Genomic DNA, 25,888 nt, shown 5'->3' with positions numbered 1-25,888 from the left:
ATGACATTAATTCACTCGATCAATGGGTAGTATCACTAGGCCTCACCAACAAAAAGATTGTACTAGAATTCCTGCTTTTCAAATAAGGTTATAGCATACTATTAGAGGTATATAGAAACATGGTGTTTTTTAAGATTAACTACAGCTATGAGAACAGTATTAATTAAAATACAAATGAGCTTTTAGAAGAAAATTCAAGCCTTCAAAATTTGTTTAAAAGCAGCCACCAAAATGTTCTTTTGCTGTTTTCTCCAGAGTTAAGCAAAAGGTAGAATAAATAATATTTATTAATATTAATAAAATAGTCTACAGTAATCATCTCAGAGAGGCACAATGAAAAATCACCAGCCTTTCGAGTCAGACAAACCTGGATTTTAATCCCTGCTGTTTAATCCCCTACTGGCTCTGTGATTGTGGCCAATATTTTAACTATCTCTTTATCCATAAAGGTGAAATATATACTCTACTATGTAAAACACCCAGTAGAAAAATTCTGGTTAAACACGACCTGTTGAAAATCCATGTTTACCTCTGCTAATTCCTGAAACTCCATTAAAATGACAGGAACAAGAAAGGAGGGACAATTACAAGGACAGTAAAAGAATCATGTCATTGGAATTACTTTGATCTTTTCATACAGTGTCATTAGATTTTCAGCAATGACAATGAATCAAAGCCTCTAATTCTGAGAAACTGCTGTGTAGGCTGAAATTCTACATATAACCAAATAGGCAAATGTAAGAGTTAGATAAAGATATCTTCAGAGAGATAAAAATTTTACCTCCTAGGCACTCAATTTCTCATAAAGCTAGTGGAGTCTTGTGTTTCACAAAAGGAAGAGTAAAAGAAGAAAGGGTGGGGAGGGGAAGAGATCCAGGAAAGGGAAGGCCCAACACAGGAGTTTAAAGGAATCCCCAAGAGTTAACCCAGAGAGATTTCCTCTGAAAAGAAACCCCAGGGCAACAGCTATACAGCCAATCTAGGGGGCATCCAGGACAAACTGGAACAGGAACACAAAGGACTCCAGAAGGGACATCTCTAATAAAAATGAACCAACTGGAACTTTTCTGGCTGCAGGGGGCCCAGGTTTGATCCCTGCTTAGGAAGTTCCACGTCACACAGTGCGGCCAAAAGAAAAAAAGAACCAACTGGTACGTTTGAGTATGTTGGGAATGAATCAGTGATAGATACACAGAAAAAAAGACACCAATTTTTAAAACTATTTTTTAACTCCAAAGAAAAAAGCTTTATAAGGAAATATAATCATGGCATAGTACAGCTGTGAATTGTAGTTATAATCACAATGTAGGCTCTATTAATTAAATCTCAAATTATGACAAAACTATACTGGGAGAATCAAATAGGGGAAGTATATATGGAACAGAGGCTATAAGGGTGCTAAATCTCCCCATGTATGAAATTAACAGATACCTTGTTTAGGAAATCGAGATGTTAACAGCTTAAGCATGTTACTTAGAAACATGGACATAGATGACCTGATGATCCCTTTCTCAAGATGCTATTCTCATCCTAAATAACAAAATATGACAGGAAAAAAAATCCAGTTTCAATGGATCTTTTTATTTATTTAATATATCACCAACTTCATCTCCCTCCGTACCAGTAATTGGAATTTCATCTTGTTTCCGTGCTGAGTGGTGAAACAATGACAAAGCGAATCAGAATAAGCTACTTCAGAAAGAGAACTAAGCTAACACAGCCCACTTTGTTTTAACAGGCATAATATAAATATATGTACTCAAGAATGCATAACGGTTTAGTCTCTAAGAAATTCAAATGGGATCTTGAAGAATATAGGCAATTTCCAGGTCCAGCAAGGATGAGCTGAGATGTTCTGCAACTGTTTGAGGGTTCCTGGCGCTACATCCCTTGGCTACTAGCTGATTCTTGACAAAGGGGAAGACATTAGCTAATGCCAAGCAGAGATGCAGACAGTGCTATGTTGACTTAGGGGCTATGCACAGGAACCAAAAGGCAGAAAAGCACTAAACACTGCTGAGAGCATCCACTCCAGGAAGGACTTTACCTGTTTTTGAGAGAACACACACACGGTCAGCATTACTATAAGATCCACTAAGCCAGATCTGTTCCCTCCCATCTTCCTAATAACATAGCAGTTCTTCTCTAGGATATATGGCCAGGAGTTGAGTAACTTCTACATTCTGGGCCCCAGGTATACTAGTGTGTAACCTCTTTGAGAATAAAGGTCTTCCCATCTGGCCCTCCCCACATCAAATGGAACCCAGGAGCTTTACTTGACGTTCCTCCATTTGTACTGCCCATGACTTCTAATGACAACACTACCACCTACTGTCTCCACTCCATTCTACTTAACTCTTACTGCATAACCCCTGTCATTCCTCCAAATAAGCCAAAAACATTAAAGATCCTCACCTTCCAGGAGCTCTAAACTGGCACCACCCCCAGTGCTCACATGACTGACTTTATCCTCCGTGTTCCATTTGGCACAGCAAGTAGCAGTGTCTCCACCACCTGTTGAACGAAAGCCAAATAAAAAGGGGAAAGGAGAGAAGAGAAAAAAGACTGGCACCAAAATTATAAGGCACAGTGCTCTCAAGCCCAAAAGGTAGCTAGCTGATAACCCCCCAACTCCATCTCATTTAGAGGTTTCTCCATGAATCATATACCCACTTAGCTCTCAAGATCCACCCAGCACCAAGGAACCTAGGAAAAGTTGAGTATTTCTCCTCTACTTTCCTCTGATCTTCTGCCAGCTCACATGGCAATTAGCTTTGTACCCTTTACCTATGATGGTGATGCAGCCCCTGGAAGTGGCTTTCACCACCTCATCCATAAGGGCTTTGGTTCCTCGAGCAAAAGCTTCCCATTCAAATACACCCACAGGTCCATTCCACACGATCTGCTTAGCCCGAGCAACAGCCTCAGCATACTTCTTACTGCTCTCAGGACCACAGTCCAACCCCTAAGAGGCAGATTTAAAAAGAGAGGATGAGCTACCAAGAAAAGCTACTTAGAGGAACAAATACCACACCTCCACCAAGACCAGAACTCAAGGCTGAATACCACAGTGTCTTCTAGAACTAAAAGATACAAGATACATTTCATTTTTTAAAATTACAAACTTGTTCATATCCTTCATGGAAGATCAAGTCTAAGGGAAAACCTCAAAAGTTATTTGATAAAAACATCTTTAGCCACATTATTTTATGATTTTAACTAGTTCAGCGGTTTTCAACTAGGGTCAATTCCACCCCTCCCTAGGGAACATATGGTAATATCTCAACATTTTTGGCTGTCATAATTTAGAGGTGGTAGGGAGGTGCTACTTGGTATCTAGTGGGCAAACAGTCCTTAAACATTCTACAATGCAACAACAGCCCTCCATAACTAAAACTACCTGAGATGTCAATAATTCCAAGGTTGAAAAACACTAAACTAGATCAGTGGTTCTCAAACCTTGTGGTGCATCAGAATCACCAGGATGGCTTGTTAAAGCACAAATTTCTGGGCCCTACTCCCAGAGTTTCTGCTTCAGCAGGTTGGGAGAGGGGGCAGGAATTTTCAGTTTTTAACAAGCTTCAAAATGATGCTGCGGTTCTTGGAAGCACACTTAAAGCCACATGCCTAACAAAAGGACAATGACTAAGCAAAGTAGTATGTCAACATTAACAATTTTCTACAGACATTAGAACAATAACAAATGGAGAGTACTACAATCAGCTATTTAAATAAGTCCTGAATATACACATAGATTTTCCCTACTTATAATAATTGTACTACCTTAATGTTTTCATATACAAAAAATTTCTTATACAAGTTTCTAGACAGAAATAATAATATTTAATCCAACATAATCCAACAGAACAGCCCAAACTATGAAAGTACATAGCATCATTCACAGCAGTCAGTTAAGTACTTAATAAACATTAAATAGATGAAGAAACAAAAAGCAGTTTTGCCCTCACTTTTCAAATGAAAAGTCTTAGCAGCAATCTGATACCACTGCTTTTGCCCCATGGACTCTCCCTGAAGGAAGGGCTCATTGCCATATTTGGAGCACTTCCTTTAATTTTGTACTGGTTGAATGAATGATACCAAAATGTATTTGTTCTCTCATACTACCAACCACCCAAGTGACTCACCATCCAGCCAACAGGTATGCCAGAGGCCACAGTGGCTTGGCCAGTCTTGGCATTCTCATCAAACTTATCAGCAGTGACAAAGTCAACAGGCAAAGTAATCTTCACGCCATTCTTGTCAGCTTTGGACATCAGGTCTTTGACAATCTTGGATCCCTCTTCATCAAACAGAGAAGTGCCAATCTATATAGGGAAGTCAAGATGATGAAGATCAGCCTATATACTAAGAATGTGGTTACCTCACAAAGCAGACAGTATGAAATACAGCACAATATAAAGGAATAATTCTAAGACAAAAGAAAAACAACTTGCAAAATAAATAAAAATGGAGTTTTTAGGGCTCATGCCATAAGCTAATTTCCTTTTTAAATTTACAAAACCTATTTCTCATGGAGCGCTATTTCACATCTACTTGGCATCGGTTTCCTACCTCCATGTTGTTGAGCACCTTAAGGAAGGTAAAGGCCATTCCACCACCAATGATCATTTCATTGACTTTGTCTAGCATATTACTGATCAGCTGGATCTTGTCTGCAACTTTAGCTCTGGAAGGGAAAGCAAGAATCATCACCAAAAGAACAAAGGACTAAAGAACTGGTATTACACAAAGCCTGAGGTTTTATATCAAGGGACAGGAACAGAGAAATGTCCCACAAAGTGACAAAAGTACTGGCTCTCAGCCTGGTGCTCTGTGAAGACCTATAGGCGTAGGATGGGGTGGTGGTGGGAGGAAGTCTCAAGAGGGAGGGGATATATGTATACTTATAGCTGATTCAGGAGAAGGAAATGGCAACACACTCCAACATTCTTGCCTGGAGAATCCCAGGGACAGAGGTATGGGGTCGCAGAGTCGGACACGACTGAAGCGACTTAGCAGCAGCAATAGCTGATTCATGTTGTTGTACAACAGAAACCAACACTATTATGCAATTATCCTCCAATTTTTAAAAAAAAAATTTTTTTTTAAGTACTGGCTAGCTTTGCCCTATGTTTCTCCAACACCAAAAAGCCAATCCATTACTAAGAAATCTTTTTAAGGTATGGCTTTTGGCCAGGAAGGGCTTAGAAGACTTGCAATCATCTAAAGAAAATCACAAGTTCCAAACAGATCTGTTTTGTCCCTCTTATGCCCCCAAATCAAAGGTCAAGACTAGTAATTATATTTGAGAAAGGCTGCTAATTGTGGGATCCCTAAGCTCACTGAGAACTGTCCTAACCCTAAAGCAGGTATCAAATTACATACCAAACAAATATACACTGAGCAAAAATAGACAAGATAGTCACACTCTTAGGTCCATGTTTAGTTGCTGGAACATTTGCTTTATGGCATTCATTATTCTGTTGGACCACTTGATTCAACATATTGGTTGTGGGACTTCCCTGGTAGTCCAGTGCTTAAGACTTTGCCTTCCAATGCAGGGGGTGTGGGTTTGATCCCTGGTCAGGGATCTAATATCCCACATGCCTCATTACCAAAAAAACAGAATGTAAAACAGAAGTAATGGTGTAATAAATTCAATAAAGACTTTAAAAATGGTCCACATCAAAAAAAATCTTAAAAAACACTGAGTACTTACTCTGTGCCAAGCACTGTTCTAGGTCTTTAAGAAACATAAACATCACTGGGCAAAAGCAAAGATCCCTACCCCCTTGGAGCTTATATTCTACAAAAGGGAAATAAGATAATAAACACAGATATACCTTTCACCTCCCTGTGAGAAACATACATATCTAAATAGAAGAATAACAAACTCACTTGAAGCACCTTTAAAATCCTTCATATAAGTAATGGCTTGCCTTCCACAAATATTCCTATATATCTAAATCCCACTTAAATAAGCAAATCACATTGGACTTATTTGCCTCTTCATTCAATAAACAAGATGATATCTACTCTGTAAGAGGCCTTATGCTAGGATTTGTGAAATGTAGGTTCAAAACAATAGTGATGTAGGAGAATGGTTAGCAAGAGACTACTGATCTCTGACTTGTAAAGACTGATCACCACAAAGGGTAAAAATGGATTAACTGCTTTATACAAAAACATACACATACACACACAGAGAGTGAGAGGGAAAGAGAAAGGATGAAGAGATTCAACATCTAAAGAACATGGGATGTTCTATACATCAAATACCCTGTTTCTTCAACAAATCAATAGAATTAAAATAATAAGAGGGAACTATTATAAAATAAAATATAGCTAACAACCAAATACAATGCATAGACTTCATCTGGATCCTTATTCAAACAAACTGACTATAAAAGGCATTTCTGAAATGATGGAGAATTTCTGAATACAGACTGGGTATTAGATGACAGTATTAATAATAAGATTATTAAATTTTGTTAGGTGTAACAGGTGGTTATTTAAAAGAAATCTCAAGTTAAGAGATGTATACAGAAGTATCAGAAATGAAATTATATGATATCTAAGGCTTGCTTTCAAATACTGCTGACAAAAAAAGGATTAGAGGACAGATGAAACTGGATTGGCAAAAATGCCAGTAATTATTAGAACAGGGTAATTGGTACCTGTGAGTTTATTATACTATTCTTTCAACTTCTATAATGTTTGAATGTTTCTACAACAATGTTTTGGGTTTTTTTCTTTTTTTTGGCCACACTGCATGGCTTGTGGAATCTTAGTTCCCTTACCAGGGGTAGAATCTGGGCAGTGAAAGCGAGGAGTCCTAACCACTGGACCACCAGGGAATTCCCAACAGAATAATTTTTTTAATGAAATGTAAATTCTTCCCCTATATTGTTAATGTTCTCAGGGACACTACATTGCAAGAAAGGTGGCCAAAAAAACCCCTCTGTGTAAACTTCCCCCAAATAGCAATTTTAGGCAGAGTCCAAAACCTAATCATAAGCACTAGGCAGCACTCACTCCCATATTCCAGGTCTAGGGAAGGACTGAGAACAAAACTCAAGTCCTAGTCTCCAGAGAAGCAAAGATCAGAGGATGACCTAATCCAGTGCACAAGAGTGACAATGCTTCCAGGACACAGATACAAGTACCTACCTTAACTATTTTTAGGACCCTCAAACTGGGCTCATGAAGCCTAGAGAGCAACTATGCTACCTGAAATTGACACCCAACTCCAGAGTCAGCTTTCATAGGGAAATGCTGAGTGTGTTCAGTCCCATGGGAAAAAAATACCCTGCTCATAAAAGTGTCAGGAGCATCTAGCCATAAAGAGGCTGCTATCTAGATAGTCATGCCAAGTGACAAGATCTTATCCAAGAAGTCCCAGGTCTCTGTCCCTACTTTATCACCTAAAATGTATCCTCCTAGTCTCTTGACCTACACTTCTGAAATTTCTACTTTTAACTAAGCCAGTAGCATATCACTATTCAGAGTACTTTTCCCCATAGGAAAAAATATAAAAAGGTATGGAATCTGAAAAAAATGAGTTCCAAATAATATATTCAACACATATAAGGAGGTTTTCATACCTGAAAGGCTCAAGTGCTTCAAAAAAATTGTTAGATGAGCAATAGTGGGCAATAGTGGATCTTTCCAATTCTTCCCCCCAGAACCATTTTCTATCCTTTCTGGCCCTGTTCTCTGTCCCAGGAGGCTGACCTGCATAGACTGCATCAAGGAGGTCCTTTGCCCTCTGACGTCCAGCTGGGTTGCAGCCCATTGTGGGTAAGAGGGGATATATCAATAGGACATTAAAATGAGATCAGAGTATCTATTTCCCTGGCTCTTTCCCTGCTAGATGACTATCCTCCATCCTTTGACCAAAGGCTATACAGTTCTTATCAGAGGTCCATCTCCACACAACTACCCTCTCTGGATTCTGGTAACCATCACTTTCCTTTTGCCCTTCAAGTCTAAGGATGATGATGATGGTTTCCTCAGATGACTGCACTATCCCTTTTGTGTTTCCCTAAACCCAAACCACACCTTTGCAGATACTCCCTTTATTAAATTTTCCTCAGTCACCCAGTTTGATTGTGCTAATGACAATAAACCACCCAATTTATGGCCTCATGCTTGTGCTCAGTCACTTCAGTTGTGTCTGACACTTTATGACCCTATGGACTGTAGCCCACCAGCGTCCTCTGTCCATGGGACTTCCCAAGAAAGAATACTGGAGTGGTCAAGCCATTCTGTTCACCAGGGGATCTTCTTCACCCAGGGATTGAACCCACATTTCCTGCACCTCCTGCATTGCAGGCAGATTCTTTACCACTGAGCCATCAAGGAAACCCAAGTTATGGCCTTACTAGCAGGTAGGCTCAGATATTGAAGAAAGTGGGGAAAACCACTAGACCATTCAGGTATGACCTAAATCAAATCCCTTATGATTAAACAGTGGAACTGAGAAATAGATTTAAGGGACTAGATCTGATAGACAGAGTGCCTGATGAACTATGGACGGAGGTTCATGTCATTGTTCAGGAGACAGAGAGCAAGACCATTCCCAAGAAAAAGAAATGCAAAAAAGTAAAATGGCTGTCTGGGGAGGCCTTACAAATAGCTGTGAAAAGAAGAGAAACGAAAAGCAAAGGAGAAAAGGAAAGATATAAGCATCTGAATGCAGAGTTCCAAAGAATAGCAAGGAGAGATAAGAAAGCCTTCCTCAGGGATCAGTGCAAAGAAATAGAGGAAAAGAACAGAATGGGAAAGACTAGAGATCTCCTCAAGAAAATTAGAGAAACCAAGGGAACATTTCATGCAAAGATGGGCTCGATAAAGGACAGAAATGGTAGGGACCTAACAGAAGCAGAAGATATTAAGAAGAGGTAGCAAGAATACACAGAAGAACTATACGAAAAAGATCTTCACAACCCAGATAATCACAATGGTGTGATCACTCGCCTAGAGCTAGACATCCTGGAATATGAAGTCAAGTAGGGCTTAGGAAGCATCACTACAAGCAAAGCTAGTGGAAGTGATGGAATTCCAGTTGAGCTATTTCAAATCCTAAAAGATGATGCTGTGAAAGTGCTACACTCAATATGCCAGCATATTTGGAAAACTCAGCAGTGGCCACAGGACTGGAAAAGGTCAGTGTTCATTCCAATCCCAAAGAAGGGCAATGCCAAAGAATGCTCAAACTACCACACAATGCACTCATCTCACACACTAGCAAAGTAATGTTCAAAATTCTCCAAGCCAGGCTTCAACAGTACATGAACCGTGAACTTCCAGATGTTCAAGCTGGTTTTAGAAAAGGCAGAGGAACCAGAGATCAAATCGCCAACATCCGCTGGATCACTGAAAAAGCAAGAGAGTTCCAAAAAAACATCTATTTCTGCTTTATTGACTATGCCAAAACCTTTGACTGTGTGGATCCGAATAAACTGTGGGAAATTCTGAAAGAGATGGGAATACCAGACCACCTAACCTGCCTCTTGAGAAACCTATATGCAGGTCAGGAAGCAACAGTTAGAACTGGACATGGAACAACAGACTGGTTCCAAATAGGAAAAGGAATATGTCAAGGCTATATACTGTCACTCTGGTTATTTAACCTATATGCAGAGTACTTCAGGAGAAATGCTGGGCTGGAGGAAGCACAAGCTGGAATCAAGATTGCTGGGAGAAACATCAAGAAACATTAATAACATCAGATATGCAGATGACACCACCCTTATGGCACAAAGTGAAGAGGAACTAAAAGCCTCTTGATGAAAGTGAAAGAGGAGAGTGAAAAAGTTGGCTTAAAGCTCAACATTCAGAAAAGGAAGATCATGGCATCCGGTCCCATCACTTCAGAGCAAATAGATGGGGAAACAGTGGAAACAATGGCTAACTTTATTTTTGGGGGGCTCCAAAATCACTGCAGATGGTGATTGCAGCCATGAAATTAAAAGACACTTGCTCCTTGGAAGGCAAGTTATGACCAACCTAGATAGCATATTTAAAAACTGAGACGTTATTCTACCAACAAAGCTCTGTCTAGTCGAGGCTATTGTCTTTCCAGTAGTCATGTATGGTTTTGAGTGTTGGACTGTAAAGAAAGCTGAGCACTGAAGAATTGATGCTTTTGAACTGTGATGTTGGAGAAGACTCCTGAGAGTCCCTTGGAATGTGAGGAGATCCAACCAGTCCATCCTAAGGGAGATCAGTCCTGGGTGTTCATTGGAAGGACTGATATTGAAGCTGAAACTCCAATACTTTGGCCACCTGATGCAAAAAGCTGACTCATCTGAAAAGAGCCTGATGCTGGGAAAGACTGAGGGCAGGTGGAGAAGGGGACGACAAAGGATGAGATGGTTGGTTTCATCACCGACTCAATGGACATGAGTTTGGGTTGTTGACGATGGACAGGGAGGCCTGGCGTGCTGCATTCCATGGGGTTGCAAAGAGTCGGACAAAACTGAGTAACTAAACTGAACTGAACTGAACCAGGTTAAAGCATGATCTTGAAGAGTTCTCTGTACCCGCCCAGGATGGCCAGGAAGGGTCGCTCGGGGCTCTCCAAGGCCTTGGCAAAGTAGTTCAGCTCCTTCTTCATCAAAAAACCTCCAGCCTTCTTTGGCAGATTTACTCCTACCATGGAGCTAGAAAGGAACAGAGACATTCAAATTTTAGTCAATCCTTAGCAATCCTCCCAATTCTAGAGGCCTTCTCCTTATCACTAAAATACTTTCACTTTTGAGACTCCAGGACACCATGGTTTTCATCCCCAAACTACAACAAAACACCTAAGTACAAGATAAGGTTTCTGGCTAATAATGCAGGATAAAGGAGAACAAGTGAAAAGCAATTACCTTAAGTAGAATTTAAGATACCCAATTAATAGTCTTCAGACCAAGGGTTTAACCACAATAAATTATCAGCTGGGCGATGACAACAGGGAAGGATTCCTCAGTTTGCTTCCGACAGCCTAAGACTCTGCTCCCACAGCAATCACAAAGGGAGAGAGCTCTCCATGAAATATCCGAAGTAAGACAGAACAACATCTTCCTAAAGCTCAACAAAAGGTTCCACAATCCTAAACATTTTTTTACTTTTATTTCATCTTTATATCAGGGATACCCAACAAGAACCACAGTTTTATTTGTAGCTCCAATTAGAGATAGAATCCAAAAAGATCACAATACAACACAGAAATTTCCAAAACCATTCCAGACCTTTGGCTGTTTAAGTAAACAGAGAAATAACGCTCTCAGTTTGACAATGAACAAAAAACTTTTAGTACCTGTGGGCTCGGTGAGCAGTGCCAAAAGCATCATTGACATAAACATCCCCTAGCTTGGAAAGTGAAGCTCGGAAGGCTTCTATTTTAGTTGGCTCAGCTTTAACCTGAAGAGAAAAACAAAACAGGGAGACATTGATGATTCCAAAGAAACTGTAAAAGCATTTCATACCAAGAGTCCTCTTCAACATATCTAAAGACCCTGAGTTGGCAGGATAGCAATTTTCAAAACTAGCAACAGGATCTGGTCTTTCTTCCAAATATTCCAGACCTTTTGCTCATTTCTGTATGTTTTTGCTCTCCTTTGCCTTCCCTCAAATTGCAAGCCTAAGATTCCTGAATCACAGCTTAACCTCTAATCACATCCCACTGGTCTCTCTCCAGCTCCTAGGACAAAATACAAATTACCCTTCTCTCTCTTTGACTCACTGCTTCATTTTAACACATTCTCCTTGTAAAATTTAGGATACTTGAGTCAAGCTGCTAGCTGCCAAGACCTTTCTGCAAACGGAAAAAAGCTCTCATACATATTTCTCATGAAAGCAACAAGGACAAGCTGAGACAGAGAAGGCAGATGGAAACCTGACAACAGAACAGCACCTCAGAAAAAGGAGGTAATTCATATAGCTTTCCCTGGAAGTTAGGCATCTGAGAAAATAATACACTTCTACAAAAAAGATAGAGGGATAGAAAGTTGATGTCAAACATATGGCTTTGAATGTCAGCTCACTATCCAGGGATACTACCCTTTTCATAGGGGAAAGAAAGCAGGACAGCAGAATAAACAATGAGTCTCCAGTAGGAAACAAAGCAAAGATGCATAGAAAGCCAGATGAGGGGGATTATGGCAGAGAAGTGTCAAAGCAGATGTTTAGTCACTGTCCACTCTCATTCTCCTATACACTGAAGTGAAGGAGGCTGTCACAAAGAATGGGCTTTCCTCTAGTGGCCCAAAGAATACAGGGGCACTAATGCTAAAACTAAAGTGTAGAGCCCCCATAATCTCTTTAGAATGGAATATTATCTGCCAACGGTGACTGCAAGATGTGTAGTCATGAAAACACTGCCCAAATGGCAGGAGACCTGGGTTCTAGGCCCACGTCTGACACTAATTTTCTGTGTAACCTTTGTCAAGTTTTTCTCTATCCTTTCCTATCTATTAAAAAGGGAAGATAACTTCTCTATTTAAGAACTGTTCATGGGAAAATGACACAAATTAAAAGCTATCTATGAAAAAGGTATTATAAAAATTAATAATAATCAGAACCTATTTCTCATTTTTTATCTGCCAGGAACCAGAAGGAAGAGAATGCTCCTAAAAGATAATGCAGGTATCCTGCGTAAAGGAAAAATTTCATGCCTCACTTCGTTTTTTATTCACTTTGAACTTATGGCTGGTTCCAAAAATTTCAAGCATGAAAAGCCACTGAACACTAAATGTAAAGTAAACTACCCACAAAGACATAGACTAGCACAGTTGGTTCATCACTTACTGTATATAATGTTTTGCCTCAACTTGCTTCCTGCCATTTCTAAGCCCAAGAGTTGAACAGCTTGAGTTTCAGTCTAAAAGGGCACCAAATTTTAGGTCAGCATTTAACTTCTACTACTGTAGCAAGACCATGCCAAAGGCAAGATATGGCAAGACCTGAGCCTGCAGTGCTAAGAAAAGAAACTGCTTAAAAGCAGGCACTCTGATGACCTTAAGAAATGTCAGAAGCGTAACAGGAGATTGAGATGCTTGCCTCAGAGCATCTTGTTCCCCAAGATACTAAAGACATTAAGAGTAGAAAGTATAAAGGGTGATTTCTGATCCCCTTCTTATTTCTTAAGATAAGGAATGACAGGTACCTTCATATTTAAAAAAAAAAAAAACCTAGGTCTCAGAAAGGCAGTTATTTCTGGAGTTATTTCTCCACTGATCTCCAGTAGCATGCATGCCCAGTTGTATCCAATTCTTTGTGACCCTATCGACTGTAGCCCACCAGCACCTCTGTTCACAGGATTTCCCAGGCAAGAATACTGGAGTAGGTTGCCATGCCCTCCTCCAGGGGGGTCTTCCCCACACAGGGATTGAACCCAAGGTTCCTGCACTGGCAGGTGGGTTCTTTACCACTGAGCCACGTGAGAAGCCCAGCTTCCTTTCTATGAATAGGCAAATTCGAAATCATCCTCAAAAGAGCCAGCTCTATCATTTAATATTTAAATCCTGGTTGTCAGGTCACAGTAATCTACTTTGTAGGTACCTATGGTTGCCTTTTAAATTTTTTTTGGTTTTTTTCCCCTATGGCTGCTTTTGTACAACAATGGCAGAGTTGAACAGTTCCAACAGAGACCATGTAAGGTTGTGACTGACTGTCTGACCCACAAAGCCTAAAATATTTGTTGTCTGACCCTTTACATAAAGTTTGCTTATTGATGGACTGAGCTATATATAAAGCCCAGCAACAGTACTACTACTTCTAACCTTAGTCAAGTAATTACCTTTCTGAGACCTAGGTTTAAAAAAAAAAAATGAAGGTACGTGTCATTCCTTATATTAAGAAATTCAAAGAAAGATCCTTTACACTTAAGAAAAGTGCCTTAAACCCAAGGTAATATCATCATGACCATCATCTACCTAACTCAATCAAATGTTCCAAATAGTCCCTTTCCACTTGACTTACGAAAAGTACTTTTTCTGGTCACATGATTCTTTTATAAGAAAACCCCAATGATATCAAATTTAATTTACTGTCTTAAAAGTACCAAGCTCAAGCTTTAAGTTAATTCCCCTTCTAAAACTACAGATTATTCTTCCATAATACACTAGGGCCTGCTGCTTATAAAAACTGTTCTAGCCTTGACAAAAAAAAATCTAGAAATGGCTCTGCTGGAGGAACACCTGGTATATCATGGATACTCACTACCCACAATCACCTGTGAATGTCTGCTCTCAGCACTTGGGAACAACAGCCTACACTCTGATAGGATATTATCATATACTATTACAAAAATACATCTTCATATATCAAAGGCCAGGTGTGTAACAAAGGGACAATTAGAAGCAGCATGGTCACCAAATACTCTTACACCCAAATGGTGTTCACATCTTTCCAAGGTATTTCAAAAACCACTTAAGCATGATGAGGAGGGCTTCCAGGGCTGGCAATATCTTATTCTCTGACCTCGGTGGTGGTTACACAGGTGTGCTTACTTTGTGATAATTCATAAAGCTGTGCATTTCTATATGCATTTCAATAAAAAGGTGTCAAAATAAACATGAGCTTCTTCTATTCTTCAATCACAGCCTCATATATTCAGCCCTCCTCACCCCTACTAATGTCAAAATCACAGGTCCTACCTTGTTCCCAGAAGCATCTTTTCCCTTCCCTTCTTCCTCCACATGAAAACGAAGGTTCTCCAGCAGGATGACAGACCCAGCAGCTGGGTCAGCACAAGCCTTCTCCACTTCTGGGCCCACACAGTCCTTCAAGAACAAAACATCCCTGGAGAGATTATGACACAGAAACACTTGAACAGTCTGAAAGTTAAGAATCAGCAACAACATACTTGACAACATCTCCTGTCACAGAGTTGACAAGAGCCTGAAACATACTTGCCCAGCAGAGATTTGAGTTCTACAGCAACTGGCTGCAAGGAGTACTTATCAGGCATGGGGACACCATCAGGCCGGCCCAGGTGGCTCATAAGGACAACTGACTTGGCTCCACTGTCCAAGCAGTATTTGATGCTTGGAACAGCAGCCTTGATCCTGCAACCAAGAAGAGACAGCAAGTAGAACAAGGCTACTCCTAAGAATTAGTGAGAACTGTTTTATTCATGGCCTCATAAAATATAAAGCCTTTCTTCTCCAAATTCCTTCAAATCTGTCAGCAACTCAGTGATGGTCCTCAGGTTCATATGTAAGGGATGAAGTTAATAGGATGTCAACCCTCTACCTAGGGTTATATAATCTCATCATGTTTTGCACCTTGTGCAGAAAAAAATTAATATAGCAGGGCTGAAACTGCTATCTTCAGAAGGACCTGCTTGCAAGGTTGGCCCTTGGATGGTGTCTGGGAACTTGGCTTTTGAGCTGGTCCTTCAGTTCTCTGACAAAGGCTGTTCACAGTTCCTAGATCGTCTATACAAATAGGTTTATATTCAACACCTGCTTCCCTCTAGGAGTAAGGAATTTTGGTAGCTGCTGGGCAGAGGGTACCTATGTGATCAACTCCCAGTAAAAACCTTGGGAGTTGAGTCTCTGAAGGGCTTTTCTGGGCAGAGATATCACACACAATTACTGCATTTTCACTGCTGGAGAAAGGAGCACACTTAGTGTCATGAGAGGGAGAAAACATGGAAACCTAAGCATGGATTTCTCCAGATTCTGCCTGTGTCTCTTCCACTTGCTGATCCTGTCATGCATCCTTTCACTTGAATAAACTTTAGCAGTGAATCCTCTCACTTTAATAAACTTTAGCAGTGAATCCTAGTGAATCAAACATGTGGGTGCTTTTAGGGACCCCTGAAACATCCTAAGTGTTTGACCTTGGAAGAAATATAAAATTCTCAAATCTTGAAACCATTAAAAGAAATTTTGGGAAAACTGAAAAAACGTAACTTTTCAGTACCAATTACAAAATCCTAAGTCACTTTTTATGTAAGAGAAAATAAATTATATAAAATGTGGTTTACATAATGCATTGTGTTTACTAAATTATAGTTTAATCAAAATTTTATTTAACTTTTTTAAACACTTCAATTTTCATTACAAACCCAATACTAACTTTCCATTCTTGGCAGTATTTAAGAAATTAAACCTGATAACATAGAAAATATTTATTTATTCAACAAATATTGAATGCTACTTTTGTAGCAGCTACTATATCAGATTCTGAGACTACAACAGTAAATAAAATAATTTCTGCTCTCACAGAAGTGATAAGAACTATGGAGAAAATAAAGCAAGGTACAGTGACAAGAACGACTGGAGAATAGTGGTGGAGGGGATTTTAGAGAGGGTAGCCAGGGAAGGTCTCTCTAGTAAGATGACATTTCAGCAAAGAATGGAATAATAAAAAGCCAAGTTATATTTCTAACTATCTTATGCTATTTGGCAGATATAAAAACTCAATTATACCAAATAAACAAGAAACCTTCATCAGGTACATTTGCCCAATGAAACCAAATTAATCTTTGGCACTTTCCCTTAACAGCCAAGTTCTATTATTTCTAATGCTTCATTTTATTTATCAACTCCATGGATTTCTGAAAATGAAGATCTACTCAGACTTGTTTCTCTGCTTTCTACTCATAAAATACCTTGATAGGCATATTTCTAATCTTTTATGTATGCTGCAGAAAATAACAAAAAAGCCAAGAAGTGTCAGAGATGGCTTATACCTTCCACTATGGTGCAGGAGGGATGTGCTTGACAGAATGCCAGGCTCTATTCTGGGGCCAATACCTAAAAATGTTCTCGGTCTATACCTGCACTGTCCAACATGGTAGCCATTAGCCACAAGGACCTTCTGAATACTGGATATGTGGTTACCCAGATTGGTATGTTGTCTAAGAGTAAAATACGTATTGGATCTCAAATACTTAATACCAAAAAAGTTAAATGTTCCTTTCATTAATTTTTAATTGATTATATATTAAAATGATTATTTGGGACTTACTGGATTAAATACGTTAAAATTAAGTTAATCTGTTTGTTTACTTTTTAATGGGACAACTAGAAAATCTTAAATTACATGTGGCTTTTATTATATTTTTATTAGACAACACAGGCCTAGATCATTAGAACATACCTTTCCAGCTCAAACCCTTCATTTAAAATAAAAATCTTTTAGAATCTAATCAAAAGCAAGAATAATATTATCACTTAAAATTTCTGCTTCTGAATCTAGGAGCCAAGACATGTGGAGAGCCTAAATAAGACATGTGGAGAGCCTAAACTGACTGAAAGTATTACTTCTGAAGTCTTTTCCCTTAAATCAGAATTCTCAAAAACCGATTTTATGGGGGCCAGCTAGAATAGGGGCTTGTAAAACTACATGCACAGTTCTTCATTTTGCAGGAAAGCTAAGTAACCTTAAACCTTAAGATAATCTTTTAAAATGTACAACCCCAAATTCTTCAAATTAAAAAAAGAGGAGGAAAAAAATCACCCTCTTAAAACGAATTTTTTTCAATTTCTAAATTGTCGTAAGAAAGCAAACCAGATGGTGGGTTGGTTGAAAGTCAAGATCATGCAGCTTAAGGTGCCATAATTCTACAATAAGAATGGAAAACCATTTCATTACATATACTCAGACCCATGTACATCTTAAACCGAGCTCAGGGTATAGCAGGGACATTACCTCTGGTTGTTTGTTATCTGGTTGTTCTTCATAGGAACATTGAAGTCTACTCTGAAAAAGACACAAAGCATCAAGTTCAGAGCCACGATCAAATTATCATTCCCTCAAAGATTATGAGAGGCACTTTTAGTGAACCAGTTAAACAAGTGAAAGTTCAAAAGTCACCTTAAAAATAATCAGCAGTATTAGAAGACAGTGATTAGCCATGCGGAAGGGAGTGGGAGTAGTGACTTAGACAGGACACCAGAGGGAGCTTCAGGGGTTCTAATATTGTTCTATTTCTTGATGTTGGTGACAAATGTGCTCTTTCTGTGATAATTCTTTGAGCTTTTGATTTGTGCCCTTTCAGGTATGTATCTCACACTTTTTAAGAGAGAAATTTTAAAAAATACAAAATCACAGGAACAAGCCCTGAAGACCTGGAAAGCTGAAACTAGTTCCATCTAAAAAGATTTCTATGTGGGCCCAGCATGCTACTATCTAATAATGGTGGTAGCCTGAAGGGTAAGTTTATAAAGAACACATCTGGATTCTGATTTCCCTGGTATTATTTCTGGGTCCAAATGAAGCAAACATTTCTCAAAAGACAAAAAAAAAACTGGAAAAATAAAACACAGCAAGAGGGTATCATTCTTTTTGGAGAAAGTCTGGGACCTCAGGACCATAAAGAAACCCAGTGTCCAAGACCAAGTTCACACAGTATCCTTCAAGCAAAACACAGTCAATAACCATAAGATAGCTTCTTTCTAAAAGCCTGATAAGACATTTTGCTGTACACCTGAAACTAACACAATATTGTAAATCAACTATACTTCAATTTTTTTAAAAAAAAATAATTAAAAAAAAAACTGAGAGGAGAGGATGGAACATGTGACCCTGCCCACCTAACAAACAGGCAATCAGAAGAGAAGTGATCAAGACAGCACAGGCAGGGCATTCTCTGGCAGTCCAGTGGTTAAGACTCAGCGCTTCCACTGCCAAGGGTCCAGGTTCAATCCCTGGTTGGGGATCTAAGATCCCAAAAGCCACAGGGCACGGCCAGGGCAGGGGAGAAGATAGCAATTTACTGCAGTTTCCTTTCTTATGCAACTTCTTGCTGCTTTATCATTTTTAAGAACTTGTCATTCCTTCCCCCTTCTTCCAGACAGACTAGAACCTCAATCCCCTAGAAAGCAATGATGTGTGGTGGCTAGCTATCTGTAAGGTTTCACCTGCCAAGATCCTTTTTAAGTTGATTTCTTTCTCATCTATAGAATGGAGATGATAGTATCTACTTCACAGTTACTGTGAGAATTAAATGAGTTAGCGATCTGCAAAGTGCTTAGGAGAGTAACTGATAAACAGCGCCATAAAAGTGCTAACTATTATTATTCATGTGAGGACTTCTCCAAAACATGATTCTGTGATCTAAAAGGCACATCAACCATTACTAAAAACAGCTAGCAGCAGGCACCAAAGGAAAACAGTGAAGGTATGACTGATTCAGAAAGACTTGTTGCTGTGTCTGACCATAAAGCTCCATCACTAGTCCTTCCTCTCTTAGGCTGAGGCTTGGCAGACAATTACGAAATCCTAAACCAACTAAGAAGACCATCAATTTCCTTATGTCCCCTAGGCCTGTACTCTACTTCACTGAAGAATAACCTTTCCAAAGATGAGTTGAAGGATTAATTCTATATTCAAATATTTTATTTAAAATCTTGAAAAATAAAAGTAGTATGCCTCTGAAAAAAGAAACAGTCTACTTAATTTCAAGCTACTTGATTCTGATTCTAAGCATCTTCTTTAAATATCCTGAGCAAGGCTCAGAGCATTCCAAAGAGGATAGAGTATCTCATTACCATGGATCATTTTCCCCCACCCTCTGCAGCCTCCAAGAAGGCCCACATTCAAAAGGGTTAACACAGCAAGTGGCAGAGCACAAGCCACCCCTTCAGTGCTGTTCCCTATCCCAGAGCCATGACACAGAACAAATTCTCTAGAAACACTCAAGAATCTATCTCATCTATCCATGCTGCCATGGCATAGCTTACTGATGAGAAAAGGACTTATACTTTCTTCTCATTGCTTGTGGATTACCTTCCCCCATCATCTCCTAGACTGTTAACAACAACTCTGCCTTTAACATCTCCCCTCTGAGGACTCCACCACAGAAACTGCTCTGGCCTATACATTTCACTTATCCTGTGTAAAATCTGCACCCTTTCCTTTTCTATTTCTCTTAATCCTGAGCTCAGCCTCAGGAACAAAGTCAGATATCACTACACACCACTCATAATGGATGAAATAAAAAATGACATCAAGCGTTAGTGAGGATGCAGAGAAAGTGATCACTCATATGCCCGTAGGAATGTAAAATGATGCAGCTGCTTTGGAAACAGTCTGGAAATTCCTCAAAAGGTTAAGCATGTGTGCTAAGTCTCTTCAGTCATGTCCAGCTCTTTGCGACCCACTGGACTGCAGCCTGCCAGGCTCCTCTGTCCATGGGATTCTCCAGGCAAGAACACTGGAATGGGTTGCCATGCCCTCCTCTAGGGGATCGTCCCAATCCAGGGACTGAACCCAGGTCCCTGGCATTGCAGGCGGATTCTTTACTGTCTGAGCTACCAGGGAAGCCCAAGAATACTGGAGTGGATAGCCTATCCCTTCTCCAAGGGACCTTCCCAGGAATCCACCTGGGGTCTCTTGCATTGCAGGTGGATTCTTTACCAGCTCAGCTACCCAGGAAGCTCATACCAAAAACTACTATTCAGCAATCCAAGGAATGAACGACTGATACATACAACAATATGGATAAATCTCAAGGGTATTATGCTGGGTGAAAAAATGCCATGTGTGATCCCACTTATATAACATATTGAAATAAAATTATAGAAATGCAGGACAGATTTGTAGTTACCAGGATTTTAGGAATGGAGGGAGAGGGGCCAAGATGCTAAAGGATGACACATAGGGAGATCTTGGTGCTGCTTAAAGAAAATTAGTTTTGTATCTTGGATAGTGGTGGGAGTTACACAAATCTACACGTTATAAAACAGCAAAGAACTATATGCTTTATTCTAATGTCAACTTCCTTCCTACTCTTGATATTGTACTGTAATTATGTAAGATGTATCCAATGAAGAAAACTGGGTGAACACAGGGCCTCTCTATATTATCTTTGCAATGTTCTATGAACATATAACTATTTCAGAATGAATCTTAAAAATATTAATTTAGTTGTAATGAGGATATCAAATCTCTATCATCTCAAATCTCAGAAGTCCAGGCCCAGTTCCATTAAAAGCTCTCCAAGAAACCATTCCCACCCTTACTTCACTGTCCCTGATCAGGAAATAGGGGTATTATGGCTCTCTTAGAGGGCTTCCCTGGTGGTTCAGACAGTAAAGAATCTGCCTGCAATGCAGGAGACCCAGGTTCAATCCCTGGGTCAGGAAGATCCCCAGGAGCAGGAAATGGCAACCCACTCCAGTATTCCTGTCTGGAGAATTCCATGGACAGAGAAGCCTCGTGGGAGACCACATGGTCGCAAAGAGTTGGACCCGACTGAGCAACTAATAACTAACTGACTCTCTCACAGACTTTTTTTCTTCTCTGCTGTTTTTCCTCCCTGTTTCTTCTTCCACTACACCAACTTGTAGCTGTTGCTTAACAAGTTACAACAGGTTAGAGAAAAACTGTGAGGTTTTTAAAAAATGGAGGAGGGAGAGCAAGCAAAAGGGAAGTGCTTCACCAGTCGGCAAAGGAGTATGACTGGCAACCTATGAGAGGAAGAAAGGAAATGACACAACAAAATTAAACAGGAAATTTACTCAAGGTCTATAAAGTCAAATGGAATCCTAAAAAACTGAGGTACAACCTGGTAATTATCCAGTCAGAAATTTCTGGCTATCAGGAAGTTCCCTCAACAAATCAGTCAATTTCCCTTGGCAGTTCAAAGCAGGGGCCCTAAACATCACAGCTCCCTTTTGCAAGACAAAGAAAGGAGGCTAGTGAAGCAGCCACTACTCTGGAGGCTCCACTTCCGGAACACTGCCAGCAACCACTACATAAAGGCATTAAAACAAAAGGAAATTTGAGCTGACATGCAAGGCTACCTAGACTCTTGCAAAAAGCAATCCTACAATGTTCAAGAGCTACATTAATAATCTGGGGAAAAAAGCAACTTCTGGTCCTCAAATCAGATAAATAGAATTTATCCAGATTACAGGAGGAAATTATTGACTGCAACCTTCAGCCGACAAAAGGTCTATTTTAACCTGTCCTTGTTCACTACATCCAAGAATTTAGAGGATCTGGTTGGAAGCCAAGGAGACCCAGATTCTAGTTCTGGTTCTGCCACCAACTTGCTAGTTCAGTGACCTTGATTAGGTCATTTTCCACCAGCAAAACAGGACTAGCCAATCATTTCAAGGCTTACAGTTAATCTGTGTTAAATGAAACTTTGAGCCCTGGGGCAGAAACATATTTCAGATTAGGTCCAGAGGGAGAAAAGATAAGCACCTCCTCCAGTCTCACTCTCAGCCAGCTCAGATAATTCCTCAAACCTGGGAAAAGAGGAGATAAAGCCCCAGACTGCAATTGTAGGAGGTTCTCTAAGATATTGGAGAAGGCAATGGCACCCCACTCCAGTACTCTTGCCTGGAAAATCCCATGGATGGAGGAGCCTGGTAGGCTGCGGTCCATGGGGTCACAGAGTCAGATACGACTGAGCGACTTCACTTTCACTTTTCACTTTCATGCCTTGGAGAAGGAAATAGCAACCCACTCCAGTGTTCTTGCCTGAAGAATCCCAGGGACGGGGAAGCCTAGTGGGCTGCCGTCTATGGGGTCGCAGAGTCGGACACAACTGAAGTGACTTAGCAGCCAAGATCTAGCTGCACGCCACTGTCCACTTGTCCTGTTTTTCATAAGGTCTTTCCATCTTTCTTAAAAGCATCTGAGGGACAGACAGGGCCATTACCTAATACTAGGATGGCTGTGATTCCTACTCTGTTCAGATTGCAAAGGACTAGGTGATTTAGCAAAAGGGGACACCAGGTGTTTCTCATGGCCATAAGCCATTGGGTTCTTCTGATTATTGCCATAGCAGGGCGGAGAAGGCCACTTGTAAACTAATAGTGGCCATAATGAAATTAGAGGGAAGGGGAGAGCTACATTAACTTTTGGGCATCCACAAAGTACACCAATTCACAGCACCTACCTAGTTTAAGCCTTAAGCAAAGGGAGATCCCCCAGTGCTTTCTGAAACCGTTAATATAGAAAAGTTGCCCTCTCTTGAACCAGCCCAAATTGGGAAAGGATCACATCGTTCACATGCCTGCCCATCAATCAACCACTTCCCTAAAAGGACAAGACTACCCAATGCTGTCAAGCCCTTATGCTGGCAAAAGCACCACCCTTGGATCCTATCGAGGTCAAGTCAGTTACATACCTAACTGAATTCCCACAATTAGCTCCTGGCATACACGAATGTACACGTTACAAAAAGGAGAAATGTAAATACTCCATACATCATACTAGTAATTTTGGCAAACAAGGGAGAAGCCATGTGGCCAGGGATCCACATGTTTGTAGTAAGAGACCCCAAGGCAGGTGGCTAGCCTTCCCCACTTCTAATAGTCTAATATCCTGCTTCTCTAGCCACCTCTGGGAGTGAGTTTAGAGAACATCAAGAATGAGCAGCCACACCCTGCTCCACCATTACCCAGTATGTGTCACAATCCTGATGCAAAACCCAAGGCCTGTAGTCTAAAGACACTACAGGGCGGCAGAGGCCTGTTACATAAGCTCTGCAGGGCCTCCTTCAGTGCGCCCCACCCTATCTCACCCTCCTACCCTCAACGCTTTAGTGGATTCTACTCCTGAACAACGAAATCAACATCCTCTGGGAAAGATACCCCTTTGGGCAGGGACCTTAGAAATGTGGGTCGTTTCTCATTTGTCTGGGTGGTCTAGGATGGTGGAGGAAGGAAAACTATCCAAAGGACCTTTCAAGGTCCCTTCACTGGAGGCCTAGGGATCTGCAGGCATCAGGTCCCACCTCACCAACTGAGAACTGGAGGCGACGGAACTGCCCTTCAGAAATAAGAAGAGGGCAAAATGGATCCCCGCAATCTGACCCTCCCATGGAGGATCCACCCCTGCAAAGAGCAAATTCGGCTCAGTTTCTGGGCTGGGGAAATGAGGTCAGAAACCGTTAAACCCGGGCAAAACTCCAGCCACAATGGTAGCCAGCCTCGCCCTGCTGGGCTAGAGCCCTTGGGGCCGAGAGTAGGGCTAAAGGTCACTTGAGGCAGGAGGAAAAGAAGTCGGCCCCGGCCGGAGAGACTGCGGGAGAACCCCAAGGATTACCTCATGACGACCCGCTTCCCCTTCACATCCAGCTTGTCCAGAGTCAGCTTGTTAGAAAGCGACATCTTGGCAATTCAGCTGCAGCGAGAGGCCAGGGGATGAGACACCGGCAGAGAATGAGACCGACTCAGCGTCCGAACGCGTGGAAAACGCCTAGCACCTCGCGGGCCCGGTCGCCACTCCTCCCGCCCCGCCCCTTTCCGGCCGCTGCGCCCTGCTCTCGGCGCCCAGTGGCCGCTCTAGAACGCGGCCCGAAGGCGCCAGCTGGCTGCCATTGCACCGAGGCGCTGTCAGTCAGCGAGCGCGATTGTGGGACGTGCAGCTGCCGCCAGTCACGTCCAGCACGCAGCAAGCGGCTGGAAACCTTCGTGACGAGAGGCCGGAAGCGGTGCCGCGGAGCCAGCCGGCAACGGGATCGGAAGCCGGTTGGCGCCGAGGGGCAGACACGGCTCGGGTTCCTGCGGCCACACCGAGGGCAGCTGCAGAGCCCCGCAAACCCACAGCACCCTGGGGGAAAACGTCACCCCACACCCCATGGAATTCCCGGCAACCCTATTCAGGATAGATGCAAATGACACCTCCTTGTGGAAATTTTCTGTTTTCCTGGCTCCCCCAAAAGGAATTCTCCATAAGACTGCTAAGTGCCTTTAAGAATTGAGACCTTTCAGAAGTTGGGAAAGGCCCTGCTTCTCCCTTTCTCCCCTGCTTACCTTTTTTTGTAATAAGTGTAATGATCTGATTACAACGCAAAGCTAATGGCAAACACATAGAACATTTTTTGCTCACAAACTCTCAATCCTTATTTTACAAATGAATGAACTAATGCACAAAGAGGTTGCTTAGGGTTTCAGGTCTTGTAAATGGTGGATTCAAACCTAGACAGTTAAGATGTAGAGTTCATACACCTAACTATAGTATAGTACAGATACCACTGCTCAGGACCAGGCACTCAGGTCCAACATACTTACAGAGTTGGCTGGAATGAAATAATCCGAGTCAGAAACATAAAAATTTTCCACATGGCACTCAAGATCTGGGTAAGATGTAGGAAATGTTAATTCATAGTGCACTGGTACTGAGACACAAGTTCAAAGTTATAAGCATGCATTTCTTTCAATCCTGTCAATGCATATTTGGGAAATCTCCATGGAGTTATTTCTAACTGAGTCTGAATTTGAGACCCAGATGAGCCTGCTGGCCTCCTGGTTATCAGCTCTGCATAGGTTTAGCACTCATTTCACTCCACCTGGGAAGCAATTCCTTTTGCATAAGATAGAATAGCAACCAAGGGTATCAGCAAAGAAACTAAAACAAGCATATAATCTGACAGGCTGAATTTAATAACAGTTCCCAATTATTGAGCACCTGCTCTATGCCAGACACTGTACTAAGGATTGAACATACCTGACCCATTTACTCCTCACAATAGCTTTCTGAAGTAGGTACTGTTATTATCTCTGTTTTACAGATAAGAACACGGAAACTGAAAAAAGATAGGAAGCTTTTTCCACTACAGATTTGAAGGACCATCAAATATGCAAAGTCCTAAAATGGGAAAGAGCATGAGACAACATAAAAAGTCCAACGTTGCTGGAAAATAGAGTTGAAGGAAGAGAGGTCTAAAATTATACTCATGAGGCAAGGCAAGGGGAGACCAGATCCCGTGGACTTAACAAACATGATAAAGATGTGATTTTTATCCTAAAGAGCTATGAGAAGCTATTTGTTGCGACCACTGTTACCTTGAATTCGTGGTATATAAAGAACTCTCAAAACTCAATGTTAAGAAAACAAACAATTTTTTTAAATGGTCAAAGGATTTGGTGTGTGCATGCTCAGTTGCTCAGTCTGTCCAACTCTTTGCAACCCCATGAACTGT

General features: G+C 41.0%; 1 protein-coding gene across 1 annotated transcript; it reads right to left on the bottom strand.

Annotated features, from left to right (window-relative positions):
• Positions 1-1,560: 1,560 nt before the first annotated feature.
• On the bottom strand, positions 1,561-24,123 carry PGK1 (phosphoglycerate kinase 1). The gene is given in 11 exon segments (NM_001142516.1): positions 1,561-2,047; positions 2,416-2,514; positions 2,788-2,965; positions 4,146-4,325; positions 4,573-4,687; positions 10,548-10,667; positions 11,309-11,412; positions 14,649-14,793; positions 14,904-15,059; positions 17,656-17,706; positions 24,010-24,123. Coding segments are annotated over 11 exon segments (1,254 nt in total). The 5' UTR covers positions 24,075-24,123; the 3' UTR covers positions 1,561-2,006.
• Between the last annotated feature and the right edge of the window lie 1,765 nt (positions 24,124-25,888).

The sequence above is a fragment of the Ovis aries genome, chromosome X, assembly GCF_016772045.2.
Source record: "Ovis aries strain OAR_USU_Benz2616 breed Rambouillet chromosome X, ARS-UI_Ramb_v3.0, whole genome shotgun sequence".
NCBI lineage: Eukaryota > Metazoa > Chordata > Mammalia > Artiodactyla > Bovidae > Ovis > Ovis aries.
The sequence above is the reverse complement of the archived record's forward strand: the minus strand, read 5'-3'. Positions and strand labels throughout refer to the sequence as shown.